Genomic DNA, 12,144 nt, shown 5'->3' on the forward strand with positions numbered 1-12,144 from the left:
ATCCACTCTGGTGTTATCGCGTCTTTTTGTTCCCCAAACAACCCTCGAAGGTGCTTCGATGCTTGCTTCTATTACTTTATTGTCTCTTTTGTGAAGCTTTTGAAGCTAGCTTATCATCATGGCAGGACTTTTCCGTCTTCTCAAGATGCAGTACACCCCTCCCACTGATCCCAAGAGTGTTTCCTTCGCCGGCAAGATCGTCCTTCTGACAGGTGCCACCTCGGGTCTCGGTTTCGAAGCTGCCACCAAACTCCTCAACCTTGGAGTCGAGTCTCTCATTATCGGATCTCGCAGCATGGAACGTGGCAACCAGGCCAAAGCCAGCCTCGAAAAGGCCACCAACCGGCGCAACGTAGTGAAAGTGTGGGAACTTGAGATGAACAGCTTCCAAAGCGTCAAGCGTTTTGCTGACCGTGCGAACACCGAGCTTGACCGACTTGACATTGCTCTCCTCAATGCTGGTATCTGGAATCGGACATATAATGTATCTCCCGAGGGCTGGGAGGAGGACCTACAAGTTAACACGCTATCCACCTCGCTGCTGGCGTTACTTCTGCTCCCCAAGCTGAAGAAAAGCTGCTATGCCGATAACCCCGCCCACCTGAGCGTTGTATCAAGCCAACAGTTCGTCCAAGTTAAAGCCGAAAGTGTGCGCACCGACGACTTGCTGCTGCCGCATGTGAACCAGCCTGACAACTTCAAGGGTCCCAAGCAGTATGGGATCTCAAAGCTTTTGCTTGAATTCATGATGAAGAAAATTGCCAAAATGGTCCGCCACGATGACGGTACTCATCCTCTTATTGTCAACACTGTGAGCCCCGGTCTGTGTGTCTCGGCCCTGGGTCGCCAATACAATCACTGGTGGGAGGTGTGTGTCAAGTGGGTCATGTACAAATTGTTCGCCCGCACCACCGAGCAAGGAAGTCGCTTGCTGGTGAGCGCGGTGCTTCAAGGAGTGGAATCCCAAGGAAGATGCTGGCGCAATGATGGATATCTGGAGTGAGACAACCCTTCTATTTTGTTTTTGTTATATGCATGCTAATGGTTTCTTAGTGAGTCTGCTGCGCTGACTACCAGTCCGGAAGGAGAAGAGCTCCAAGAAAAGACCTGGGAAGAGATCATCGCGCTGCTGGAGGAGCAAGTTCCTGAAGTGTCCATCATCTCCCGGGAACTGTGAAGGAGAACTGCGCCAAGTACTTTATAGGTACATTTCATTTCAGAAAAATCTTGCATGTTGCGTTTGGCGCTTGCTTTAGTGTAATATTAACAAATTTATGGTTTCGATCTTAAGCATCGAGAGTGCTTTTGGTGCTCATATGTTTGTGACTAGATGGCGATACTTGCCCAGCGCTAGCTGTTTCTTACCAGCCTCAATCCCCGGTGGCAAAGGCATCCCTAGAACAACTACTTGGATACCTAAGTAGGTCTAATCCGCTCTTATCCCAAGAGGAGTGGCCAATGCCGATTGCACTGCTAATAATATGCACGCTGATGGACGCATCGAACCATCTACCAAGAAGGTTGGTATTGGTCCGTGTAAATTGTTCCTACGCTATGAGGTATATAGTACCTGGGAGTTTGAGTGCAACGGCTCACTATTTAGAATTGAATCTATGTTCCATATCTGACTGTCTCTATATATATGGAGTGTACCAATGATTGATATTAGATTCATGAATTTTCAATTTAACATATGCCGTCAAAACCCGAGCCTTATTCGTTCCAAGTTGTGGGCAGCTTTGGATAATTCTTCGCATCATAGCCCAAATCCTGATAGACAGTTGCATCCCCTGCATTTCGGGTTAATCTCAGGGTGGTCAACAGAAAGAGCAGCATATTGACATACCTCTCAGGGCTTCAACCCGATGTTCATTTTCCTCTTCCAATTTCTCCAGCTCCTGGCCAGGCTCTTCCTCGTGGGATAATTTACCTCCCTCGGACGATGCAGCTTTGCCAAGCTGGTTCTGCGCCTCGCCAATCATTAGGAATTGAGAATTGGGATAATTCAGGAACTCAGGCAGCAGAGGCACCCATCGGAGATCTTGGAATTTGTCAAGAACTCTGACCAGCACACGTTAGCATGAGAATGGTGGAAGTTCTTCATGAAGATATACTTACGATTGAGGATATTCTGGGTCTTTTGGCAATCGACCAACCGGCGGACCAGGATACTTGGGATTCTTCGACTGAATAATCCAACTCCCGCGTTCTCGGAGCCCAAAGTCCTCTTGGAGAGTGCCCAACTCCGCCGGTATCGTCAAGATATAAGCGAGATGAGAAGCCCGCGGTGTGGAGGTAATTTCGTAGACACCTTCCGCGTAAGGTCTGGCTTCCTCCGTGTGACGTTCACCTCGGGTGGCGGTTTGGTATGTGGTACTAGAGATGAAACTGTCATGAAGATCTTGCATTGATTTTCCAGACTTCTCCACAAATCCCATATCTCGTTCCTTGCCCGACGTCGGGAACTTCTTCTTGGGGAGCATCATCAAGCGACATGAGGCATCTTTATTGACGGGGCCTTGGCCATGATCGAATTGTGCTCCAAGAGGAGTCGGTCGGAGAACAAAGAAGCTTCGAGCGACGTCGCTAATACTTTGGGGGTCCTCTACATTGACGCGCGGGCGGAAGAAGAAATAGATGAAGCCCTTTTCGAGAATAGTGGAAGATACGACATCTTCTCTCTCTTCGGACTTGCGAAGACCTGCCTCAATGTCTGGCTCTTTCTCAGAAGCGGTCTCGGGAGGTTTTTTCTCCAGTGGCTTTTCTTCGACTGGCTCTTTCTCGACTGGCTTTTCTGCTTTGACGGGTGCTCCATCTGCCTTCGGTGCTGCAGGGCCATCTGTCATTGCGTCGGGTACCTGCTCCTCTTTCTCTTTCTCTAGCTTCACATCCTCCTTTTTTTCCTTTTTGGGCTGTGGAGCTTCCTCCACTGAGCCTTTGCGTTTTGTCCCCTTGGAAGACTTGCCAGTCGGTTCGGCGGAAGTTGAGATGGCTTCCTTGGCCTTCTGGGCGGCATGGCGTGAGGATGTTCTTGTGGCCATTCTGAGTGGTAATATGCACGCAATTCGTGGCTCTTTCTCGGCTGGAGATCAATGATCAAATAATAGAACCGACAATGGTTCAGATCCAGCAGCAGTGGTGCGTTTTAAAGCGCCTGGGAAACCGCTCACAATGAGATACACATGACGTCATGTTATACTCCCTTCAATATCGTCACAGGTGAAGCCAAGTACAAATTGTGGGTAAATTTGCCGAGGATTCAAAATGCCGATGAATATTTAGTCAATATCCATTTCATCGACCATGGGCGAGTTGTCCACGGTATCAATGCCACTCAGATCGACCGATTGTGTTTCGGAACTTGAGCTTTCATTTACTTTGGCCTCCCGAAAACCCTCAAATGGGTCCATACCTTGGGAGTATTCATGCATTTGTTTGCCAAATTTCTGTCGTTTGGTGCAATGTTCACGGGCTTGAGCGTGAGATTCGGCTAATGCGTGTCTTTGTTTCAAATGCTGTGTAGCACCAGTGGCAAGGGATGGCTTTCTCTTCTGTCCTCTTTTTCGCACAGCAGGTATCCCATTTGGGTTATGTCCATCGGGCTGGTAATTTAAATCGTTCATGTAGTCTACCAAGTCGCGTTGCCATCGTTCAAACGGATCCGGGAGACATGGTACATCCGGCCATGGCATGATACACTCGGGCTCATCATCGGGTTCTTCGATGGCATAAGGCTTGATGACTCGAATTTGATCATCTTCCTCAACCGACTGCGAGTCATGAACAGGCGTCGAGGCCCCCGAGTCGTCCACACTCTGCTCACTTTCATCTGCGTGGAATGAGGTCGGCCCGATGAAGTATTCCAATGGCAGGTATGACTCGTTGGAGCCGGAAGAATTGGTGTCATTCATTTGAAGACCTTCCATTATGCTATCATATATTGGGGTTTCAACCAAGTCGATATTGAGATATCGGTCTAAAGTCAGCGGTCAACTCGCAAGATGCATAATGGGGCCCAGGAGTGGGATTGTATATGGAATATGTGACCAAGAACATGTATTCTATTAAAAGATTAAGAACAGGGGAAATATCAAAGGACATTGGAAGCATGGAACTCGCAAGAAAGCTATGGTCGGCGATAACATCATGGGCTTCCAGATGCTTCCAACGCGGGGTGTATATATGGAGAGTTACCATACATCTCCACATCTCGAAGCCGAACTTCAGATGTATAGCTAAAAAGGAGTATATGATCAGTCCAGTCTATAATATAAAACAGAATCTATAGAATAGTCCCTAGACCCTGGTCTCTGGACAATCTAAGACCAAGACTAGCTCTCCCCCTGACCGCTCACCGCCCGGCGGCATGATTGGCCGATGTCATTCGCTTCCACAGTAGAGTCCACGTTTAGTTTACTGCTACACCAACAACAGCACCAAGTGTTTACCTTTTGCTCTTTCTCTATTCTGGTGGATGCGGTGGTCGCCTCTGCCTTCTATTGCTCTCTAGTGTGCGGAGCTTGCTACTTTACAGTGCGGCTCCGGCCAAATCTTCAAGATGCAGTCCTCCCCAAACATGCTCACCAAGGTACGCCCCTCGCAATGACATCTAATGCGCCACATATAGCACTCGACTCAATTGCAGATTCTAATAACCTTCTTTCTTGTGCAGTTTGAGTCGAAATCCTCCAGAGCCAAAGGAATCGCATTCCATCCCAAACGGTCAGTGAATGCCGCAGATGGACACCTAATACCTCAAAACACCCAAGCTGACCTTGAATAGGCCATGGATTCTCGTTTCTCTTCACTCCTCAACCATCCAACTATGGGATTACCGCATGGGAACTCTCATTGACCGATTCGAAGAACATGATGGACCGGTTCGCGGCGTTGACTTCCACCCAACCCAGCCCCTGTTTGTGTCGGGAGGTGACGACTACAAGATCAAGGTCTGGAACTACCAGACTCGGAGGTGTTTGTTCACATTAAATGGCCACTTGGATTATGTGCGAACAGTCTTCTTCCACCCCGAACTGCCTTGGATCCTGTCTGCGTCCGATGACCAGACCATCAGAATCTGGAACTGGCAAAATCGGTCACTCAGTAAGCAGCGTTGGAGCCACATGTATCGAAAATGACTAACGTTCTGGCCTCATTTCAGTCTGTACGATGACCGGTCACAACCACTATGTTATGTGCGCTCAATTCCACCCCACCGAGGACCTCATCGCCTCGGCCTCGTTGGATCAGTCTGTTCGCATTTGGGACATCTCTGGCTTGCGGAAGAAGCACTCGGCCCCGACCTCGATTTCCTTCGAAGATCAAATGGCACGAGCCAATCAAAACCAAGCCGATATGTTTGGAAACACCGACGCAGTCGTCAAGTTCGTGCTGGAAGGCCACGACCGTGGTGTTAACTGGGTGTCGTTCCACCCTACATTACCCTTGCTCGTGTCGGCTGGTGACGATAGATTGGTTAAACTTTGGCGGATGAGCGATACTAAGGCGTGGGAGGTCGATACTTGCCGCGGTCATTTCCAGAATGCCTCCGCCGCTCTGTTCCACCCACACCAGGACCTCATCCTGTCCGTTGGTGAAGATAAGACGATTCGCGCATGGGATCTGAACAAGCGTACATCGGTTCAGTCCTTTAAGCGTGACCATGATAGATTCTGGGTTATCGCCGCCCACCCCGAGATGAACTTGTTTGCCGCAGGCCATGACACCGGTGTTATGGTCTTCAAGCTCGAGCGAGAGCGTCCTGCGTCTGCTATCTACCAGAACCAGCTGTTCTACATCACAAAGGAGAAGCACGTTAAGTCATATGACTTTGCTAAGAATGTTGAGTCGCAGCCGATGCTTTCGCTGCGCAAGCTGGGTTCCCCATGGGTCCCTCCCCGAACCCTCTCTTACAACCCTGCTGAGCGAGCTATTTTGGTCACCTCGCCGGCTGATAATGGAACTTATGAATTGATTCACTTGCCTAGAGATGCTACCGGAGCGGTTGAGCCCACAGATGTCAAGCGCGGACAGGCAACCTCGGCAGTCTTCGTCGCCCGCAACCGTTTCGCTGTGTTCAACCCCTCAAGCCAACAGATCGATATCAAGGATCTGAGCAATTCCACAACGAAAACAATCAAGCCCCCAGCCGGAACTACTGACATCTACTTTGGCGGCACCGGATGCTTGCTCTTCATCACTCCTACACATGTGACTCTGTTCGATATCCAACAAAAGAAGCAGCTTGCAGAACTTGCAGTTAGCGGAGTGAAGTATGTGGTATGGTCCAACGATGGACTTTACTGCGCTTTGCTCAGCAAACACAATGTCACTATTGTCACTAAGACCCTTGAGCAAGTCAGCACCCTGCACGAGACTATCCGCATCAAGAGTGCTACCTGGGATGATGCCGGTGTGCTGCTCTACTCCACTCTCAACCACATCAAGTACTCGCTTCTTAATGGTGACAATGGTATCATTCGCACTCTGGACCAGACTGTATACCTTGTCCGTGTCAAGGGACGCAGCGTCTATGCTCTTGATCGCAACGCCCAGCCACGAGTTTTGGAGATTGACCCGACTGAGTACCGTTTCAAGCTCGCCCTTGTGAAGCGTAACTACGACGAAATGCTTCAGATTATTAAGACTTCGAGCTTGGTTGGCCAGAGTATTATCTCTTATCTGCAGAAGAAGGGTTATCCGGAGATTGCTTTGCAGTTCGTGCAAGATCCCCAGACCCGCTTCGACCTTGCCCTTGAATGTGGCAATCTCGAAGTTGCTAACGAGATGGCACGCGAACTCGACCGTCCCAAGTTTTGGACTAGGCTCGGAGCCGAGGCATTGGCTCATGGTAACCACCAGACTGTCGAAATGACCTATCAAAAGCAGCGTAACTTCGACAAGCTCTCTTTCCTTTATCTCTCTACTGGTGACCAGGAGAAGCTTTCCCGTATGGCTAAAATCGCCGAACACCGTGGCGACTTTACATCTCGTTTCCAAAACGCTATCTACCGTGGCGATGTTGAGGACCGAATCCAAATGTTCAAGGAAGTCGATTTGTGTATGTGTTGACTCCAGTGAAAATTGTTTCTCTCATACTGACCGTTATAGACCCTCTTGCCTATCTCACTGCCAAGTCACACGGTCTGACTGAAGAGGCCGAGTCCATTCTGGAAGCTGTTGGTTTAACTGAAGATCAGATTGCTTTGCCCACACTCGAGCAACCTTTGACAGTTCCCCATCCTATTGTGCCTACCTTCAAGTCCAACTGGCCCGTCAAGGCTGCTGGTCACTCTTCCTTTGAGAAGGCCCTTCTTGGCGAGGTTGGTGCTGCCGATGAGGAGGCAGGTGCTGATGGATTCGATATCGAGGAGGAGGAGCAAGAAGCTGCTCTCGCCCGGGAAACCCTTGATGATGATGAAGAGGAAGTTTCCGGATGGGACATGGGCGATGATGTCAATGCTGAGGAAGATGTCGACTTCGTCAACGTGGAAAGTGCCGAAGCTGGAGCGGGTGGTTCCGAGGCCGACTTGTGGGCTCGTAACTCCCCACTGGCTGCTGATCACGTTGCCGCGGGCTCTTTCGACACTGCGATGCAGCTCCTGAACCGTCAAGTCGGTGCCGTTCACTTCGCTCCCCTCAAGGCTCGTTTCCTCGAAGTGTACAAGGCGTCCAAGACCTATCTCCCAGCAACTGCTGGTCTGCCACCTTTGGTCAACTACGTCCGCCGGACCATTGATGAAACCGACTCCCGGAAGATGCTTCCCATCATTCCTAAGGACCTAGAGACCATTGCTAGTGTTGACTTGCAGGAGGGCTATGCCGCCATGCGTTCCAATAAATTGGAGGATGGCGTTGCAACCTTCAAGCGCATTCTCCACACTCTCCTCGTGAACACAGTCTCATCCGAGGCTGACGTGGAGCAGGCAAAGAAGATCATTGCCACTGCGCGCGAATACATCCTGGCTATGTCTATCGAGCTCGAGCGCCGTACTCTTTCCACCGATACCCCCGAGAACCTCAAGCGTAGTCTTGAGCTATCTGCCTACTTCACCATTCCTAAGCTCGAGGTCGCTCACCGACAACTGGCATTGATGGCTGCTATGAAGTTCGCCTTTGCCAACAAGAACTACGGCTCTGCCTTGAGCTTTGCCAACCGGATGCTGGCTAATGGGGGCTCAGCCAAGCTTTTGGAACAGGTAAAACTTCCTATATCTGCATCTATAAACTTGATGGATCTTTACTGACTACAAAATACAGGCTAAGAAGATTAAAGCTCAGTGCGAACGCAATCCACAAGATCAGATCGATATTGACTTCGATCCCTTCGCCGAGTTCGATATTTGCGCTGCTTCCTTCACCCCCATCTACAGCGGCTCCCCCAGCGTATCAGACCCCTTCACTGGCGCCAAGTATCACCCCCAGTACAAGGGCAGTGTCGACCGCATATCGGAGGTTACGGAGATTGGTGCGCCGGCCAGCGGCTTGCGCCTGTTCGTCCCCAGTCAATTTTAATTGCAGCATGACGAAGCATGACGGTTTTCTCCCTTTTTTTCACTTCTTGGTTTGAAGTTACAAAACGGGTACATTTTCATCTGCACGAGGAGAGGTTGTGTTTGGCGGCGCTTTTCATTTTTTTTAGGCTGGGAGAAAGATAAAACTTCCTGCGCACAGCCCCCCTGTCTAGATGTCTTTTTGTATCCAAGATTATAATTGCTTAGCGATCTAGTTTGTATGCGAACATGTTTTGTCCAAATACCTCTCCTCCAGTTATCACCCACCAGCCGTGCCTTTAATCGCCTGATCGATACCATGTACCTACGTACCTATCTCTACATATAATACGAACCATAGTGATAAAAGTACAGATTTTTTGATTCGCCCAACTATGCAATTCTAATGTACAAGGGAGATGTTCGAATCGAAGAGTAGAGAGAAGAACATCAATCATAAACATACAACACCTCAATCGCACCGACCATCCTTCCACCCAGTGCGCCACCGCTCCTCCCAAAATCGACAATCAAACTCCTTCTTCCCAAGCTTCCGATTGACCTCGTTATGCGCTTCGCACATCCACCACCCAAACTCCTTCCGACTACTCAGCTTTGGCTGATTCCGCGCCATCCACGTCTGGAAGTCATCAGCACACACCCAGCACGGGTACAGCTTCGAGAAGAACTTCAAAAACCCGCGCATATTATCCTGGTGCTCTGTGTTTGCTTTCTCGGGGTATGTAGCAGCCATCGAGTGCAGTAGTGTCCAAGTCGAGCGACCTAGCTCTTCGACGTCTGGCGGGCACTCAGAGGGCGTTGCGCTGGGTGAGGGGGTTGCGGCCGCAGCGAAGGCGGGCATAGAAGCTGTCATTTTGCTTACGCTCGAGTTGAAGGTTGGTTTTGAGGTTGAGTTTGAGCTTGATGTCTTTTCAAGGTCGGCTTGTTTGGTCAATGCTCGCCATGAGGCGACGGAGGTGCAGGTGCGGCAGCTGTTTAGGTGGCATGTTAGTCTGGACTGTAGATCGGGTGACACAGGTGGCTGGTGCTTGTTGATACATACGGCTTTCCGTCTTTGCCTAGGACGACGCCCTTGGGCAATGGGGCTTTTGTATCATCGTCTTGGGCTGGCTTGGAGGAGCTTGCGGAGTCCGCGGTGGTTTGCTGGTTGAACATGAGCCCTGCGCCTTTATTTTGGCTGTTGATTTGCTCTGATGGAACCTCAGACATGGTGGCACTTGTGAATGTTCGGTTCACCTGGAGTATCGTGAATTGGAAGTTGTAAAAGTGAGTCGGAGCTGATTTCTAATAAAATGCGGAGAATAGCGGAGGCTAAAAAGAGGCAATCGTGATGGGGATTTGGCGCGAGGACCTGAAAATGACCATGAAAATGACGTGCCAACGATTCTGCAATAAATGAGCTTTGTATGTGCTAGAGATCCAAAAGCTAGCTTTCAGAGCAAACTAAGTCGCAAATGATATGCAAGTCAGATATCCCAGCGCCGATCTTGGAATATCGATGCCGCTTTGTCAGCCATTTTCCACGGCGCCCTCCCCAATTTAGACGCGCTTCCCCTCGCATGATTGTAGATGACCTCAAGCTTCTTTTCTTCTTACCTTTGTTTGCTACTCCATGCTGCCCCACCTAACAGCTGGTCCATGTGCCTGAATTGACACCTACCCTATCAACCCATTTTCAATCGCTACAAGGCAACATCAACATGGCGCCGAAGTATGCATTTACATTATCTGATTCTGAGTCTGAAGCAGAAGTCGAGATGCCCAGCGCTCCCTCAGACCAGGCACTAGAGAGCGGTCTCCGCGAGACAGTAGCTGCGATATTCAAGTCGGGCAATATGGAGGAATTGACTGTGAAACGCGTGCGACTTGCGGCGGAAGTCAAACTAGGTCTTGCTGAGGGGTATTTCAAGTCTACGGGTGTCTGGAAAATGCGGAGTGAGGAGATTATCAAGGATGAGGTGGTAAGTGTTCTTTCAGATGGATGGAGCTTCACGGTGGGAAAGATTCTGATTGAGATGGTACAGGGGCTACAAGACCAGGCAGACCAGAATCCGCAGTCCTCGCCCGCACAAAAATCGCCCTCTCCTCCCCCAAAACCTAAGTCGGCTGCCATTCCAAAGCGATCAAAGCCCGCAAGCGCGCCAAAGCCCAGGAAGCGTCAGAAGCCTGAACCGCCGGTCGTCGATGAAGATGATGAGCCATCAGTCGCGTCCGGGGATGAAAGCGACGAGGTTACCAAGCCTAAGAAACGATCAAAAGCACCAGTCGATAAGGTACCCATTAAGAAGACAAAGGGCGACATATCAGATGCTTCTGATATTTACTCCGGCGACGAAAGTGAGGAGGTCACTAAGCCTAAACAACGGTCAAAGACACCAATTAAGAAGGCAACCGTCAAGAAAACAAAGGAGGACGTATCAGACGCTTCTGATGTCTCCGATAAAGGTTCGGATGAAGTCAAACCAACCGAAAATACAGTGGAGGAGTCCGAAAGCGAGATGTCGGTGGTGCTTGACGAAGAGCCGCAGCCTAAAGCCCCACGCAAGCGACAAAAGAGTGCCGGAGCAGCTGCCCCCAAGACGAAAAAAGCCTCCAAAGCCAAGGCCGAGGATGTCACTCCGGACCAGGCCGAAATCAAACGACTGCAAGGATGGCTGATTAAGTGTGGAATCCGTAAGCTGTGGGGTAAGGAGCTGGCTCCGTATGATACCCCAAAGGCCAAGATTAAGCACTTGAAAAGGATGCTCGAGGATGCTGGAATGACCGGCCGGCCATCTCAAGAGAAGGCAAATCAGATTCGCGAAGAACGAGAGTTGAAAGCGGATCTAGAGCAGATCCAGCAAGGTGCAAAGCAATGGGGTGCAAATAGCGACGAGGATGATGATGCTGGGAAGCCTCGACGCCGGCTGGCTCGCGGGCGACAGTCGCTTGCATTTTTAGAGAGCGATGGGGAAGAGACCGATTGATAGACACCACATAACCGTATATCGTAATTAATGGTCTCTTTATTTCAACAGTTGAGCCGCTGGGAAGCAAATTAGGCCATCTCGCGACGCGCTTCATACTTCATAATATCAGAATATGTGCCTCAAGCAGTTGCCTTCCATTATCGCCCAGCCTTGGAACCACTCATGCGTTGGGCAGTCAAACTGAATATGGCAACGGAAGAGATGAAGAGTACAAGATTGTAGAACTATTCTTGTTAGCATGCATCTTGTAATTGTGTCGGAGGTGACGTACAGCCTTTCGCGAGTACTCGTTCTCTTCTGCCTCCGTTCTAGCCTCGACGAAAAGGCGTCGCAAGTTGGGGAGATTGGCCTGCAGATATGTTAGCCTTGGCAATTTTGACAGATATCCAGATAGCTCACCATTGAAGACACAGCAGTGATGGACTGGGGTTAGAAGACGGTGAGCCAATTTAAAGGAGAGTGATGATCGCAGAGCGGGAGAGTCCAGAAGCCGCCATTTGTGGACAAGTTTTGATCGTCCAAAACACCCTTTCTCTTTCTCTCCCCCATTCTTCGTTTAAATCCCCGCCACCTCGGATTGTTCTCGAGTCTCTCTGTATTTGCGGGCAAAGTGAGGAATCTCAACACCTCTAGATTCCCTTCCGATCCCGACATCGCGCGAC

The 12,144-nt window shown here is 50.0% G+C and overlaps 7 protein-coding genes across 7 annotated transcripts; 3 read left to right on the top strand and 4 right to left on the bottom strand.

Moving 5' to 3' along the window:
- Positions 1–118: 118 nt before the first annotated feature.
- On the top strand, positions 119–1,177 carry N7457_005714 (putative short-chain dehydrogenase/reductase family protein; the record flags this gene model as incomplete). The annotated part of the gene is made up of 2 exons (XM_057176758.1): positions 119–999; positions 1,054–1,177. The coding sequence occupies 2 exons, from the start codon at positions 119–121 to the stop codon at positions 1,175–1,177; spliced, it is 1,005 nt and encodes a 334-aa protein (XP_057031060.1).
- A 536-nt stretch (positions 1,178–1,713) lies between these two features.
- On the bottom strand, positions 1,714–3,041 carry N7457_005715 (uncharacterized protein; the record flags this gene model as incomplete). Its single annotated transcript, XM_057176759.1, has 3 exons — positions 1,714–1,790; positions 1,847–2,061; positions 2,119–3,041. The coding sequence occupies 3 exons, from the start codon at positions 3,039–3,041 to the stop codon at positions 1,714–1,716; spliced, it is 1,215 nt and encodes a 404-aa protein (XP_057031061.1).
- A 237-nt stretch (positions 3,042–3,278) lies between these two features.
- On the bottom strand, positions 3,279–3,926 carry N7457_005716 (uncharacterized protein; the record flags this gene model as incomplete). Its single annotated transcript, XM_057176760.1, has 1 exon — positions 3,279–3,926. One exon carries the CDS (start codon positions 3,924–3,926, stop codon positions 3,279–3,281), a length of 648 nt encoding a protein of 215 aa, XP_057031062.1.
- A 632-nt stretch (positions 3,927–4,558) lies between these two features.
- On the top strand, positions 4,559–8,514 carry N7457_005717 (coatomer subunit alpha; the record flags this gene model as incomplete). The annotated part of the gene is made up of 6 exons (XM_057176761.1): positions 4,559–4,588; positions 4,673–4,722; positions 4,784–5,103; positions 5,162–7,060; positions 7,111–8,198; positions 8,260–8,514. 6 exons carry the CDS (start codon positions 4,559–4,561, stop codon positions 8,512–8,514), a joined length of 3,642 nt encoding a protein of 1,213 aa, XP_057031063.1.
- A 450-nt stretch (positions 8,515–8,964) lies between these two features.
- N7457_005718 (flavin-linked sulfhydryl oxidase) lies at positions 8,965–9,722 on the bottom strand (the record flags this gene model as incomplete). Its single annotated transcript, XM_057176762.1, has 2 exons — positions 8,965–9,484; positions 9,556–9,722. The coding sequence occupies 2 exons, from the start codon at positions 9,720–9,722 to the stop codon at positions 8,965–8,967; spliced, it is 687 nt and encodes a 228-aa protein (XP_057031064.1).
- Positions 9,723–10,213: 491 nt separating this feature from the next.
- Positions 10,214–11,479, top strand: N7457_005719 (putative transcriptional regulator; the record flags this gene model as incomplete). The annotated part of the gene is made up of 1 exon (XM_057176763.1): positions 10,214–11,479. The coding sequence occupies one exon, from the start codon at positions 10,214–10,216 to the stop codon at positions 11,477–11,479; it is 1,266 nt and encodes a 421-aa protein (XP_057031065.1).
- Positions 11,480–11,619: 140 nt separating this feature from the next.
- On the bottom strand, positions 11,620–12,031 carry N7457_005720 (DUF5310 domain-containing protein; the record flags this gene model as incomplete). The annotated part of the gene is given in 4 exon segments (XM_057176764.1): positions 11,620–11,706; positions 11,754–11,831; positions 11,882–11,905; positions 11,921–12,031. 4 exon segments carry the CDS (start codon positions 12,029–12,031, stop codon positions 11,620–11,622), a joined length of 300 nt encoding a protein of 99 aa, XP_057031066.1.
- Positions 12,032–12,144: the final 113 nt, after the last annotated feature.

This window comes from Penicillium paradoxum (genome assembly GCF_028828445.1).
Source record: "Penicillium paradoxum strain IBT 22861 chromosome Unknown utg000005l_segment0_segment0, whole genome shotgun sequence".
In the NCBI taxonomy this organism is placed as follows: Eukaryota; Fungi; Ascomycota; class Eurotiomycetes; order Eurotiales; family Aspergillaceae; genus Penicillium; species Penicillium paradoxum.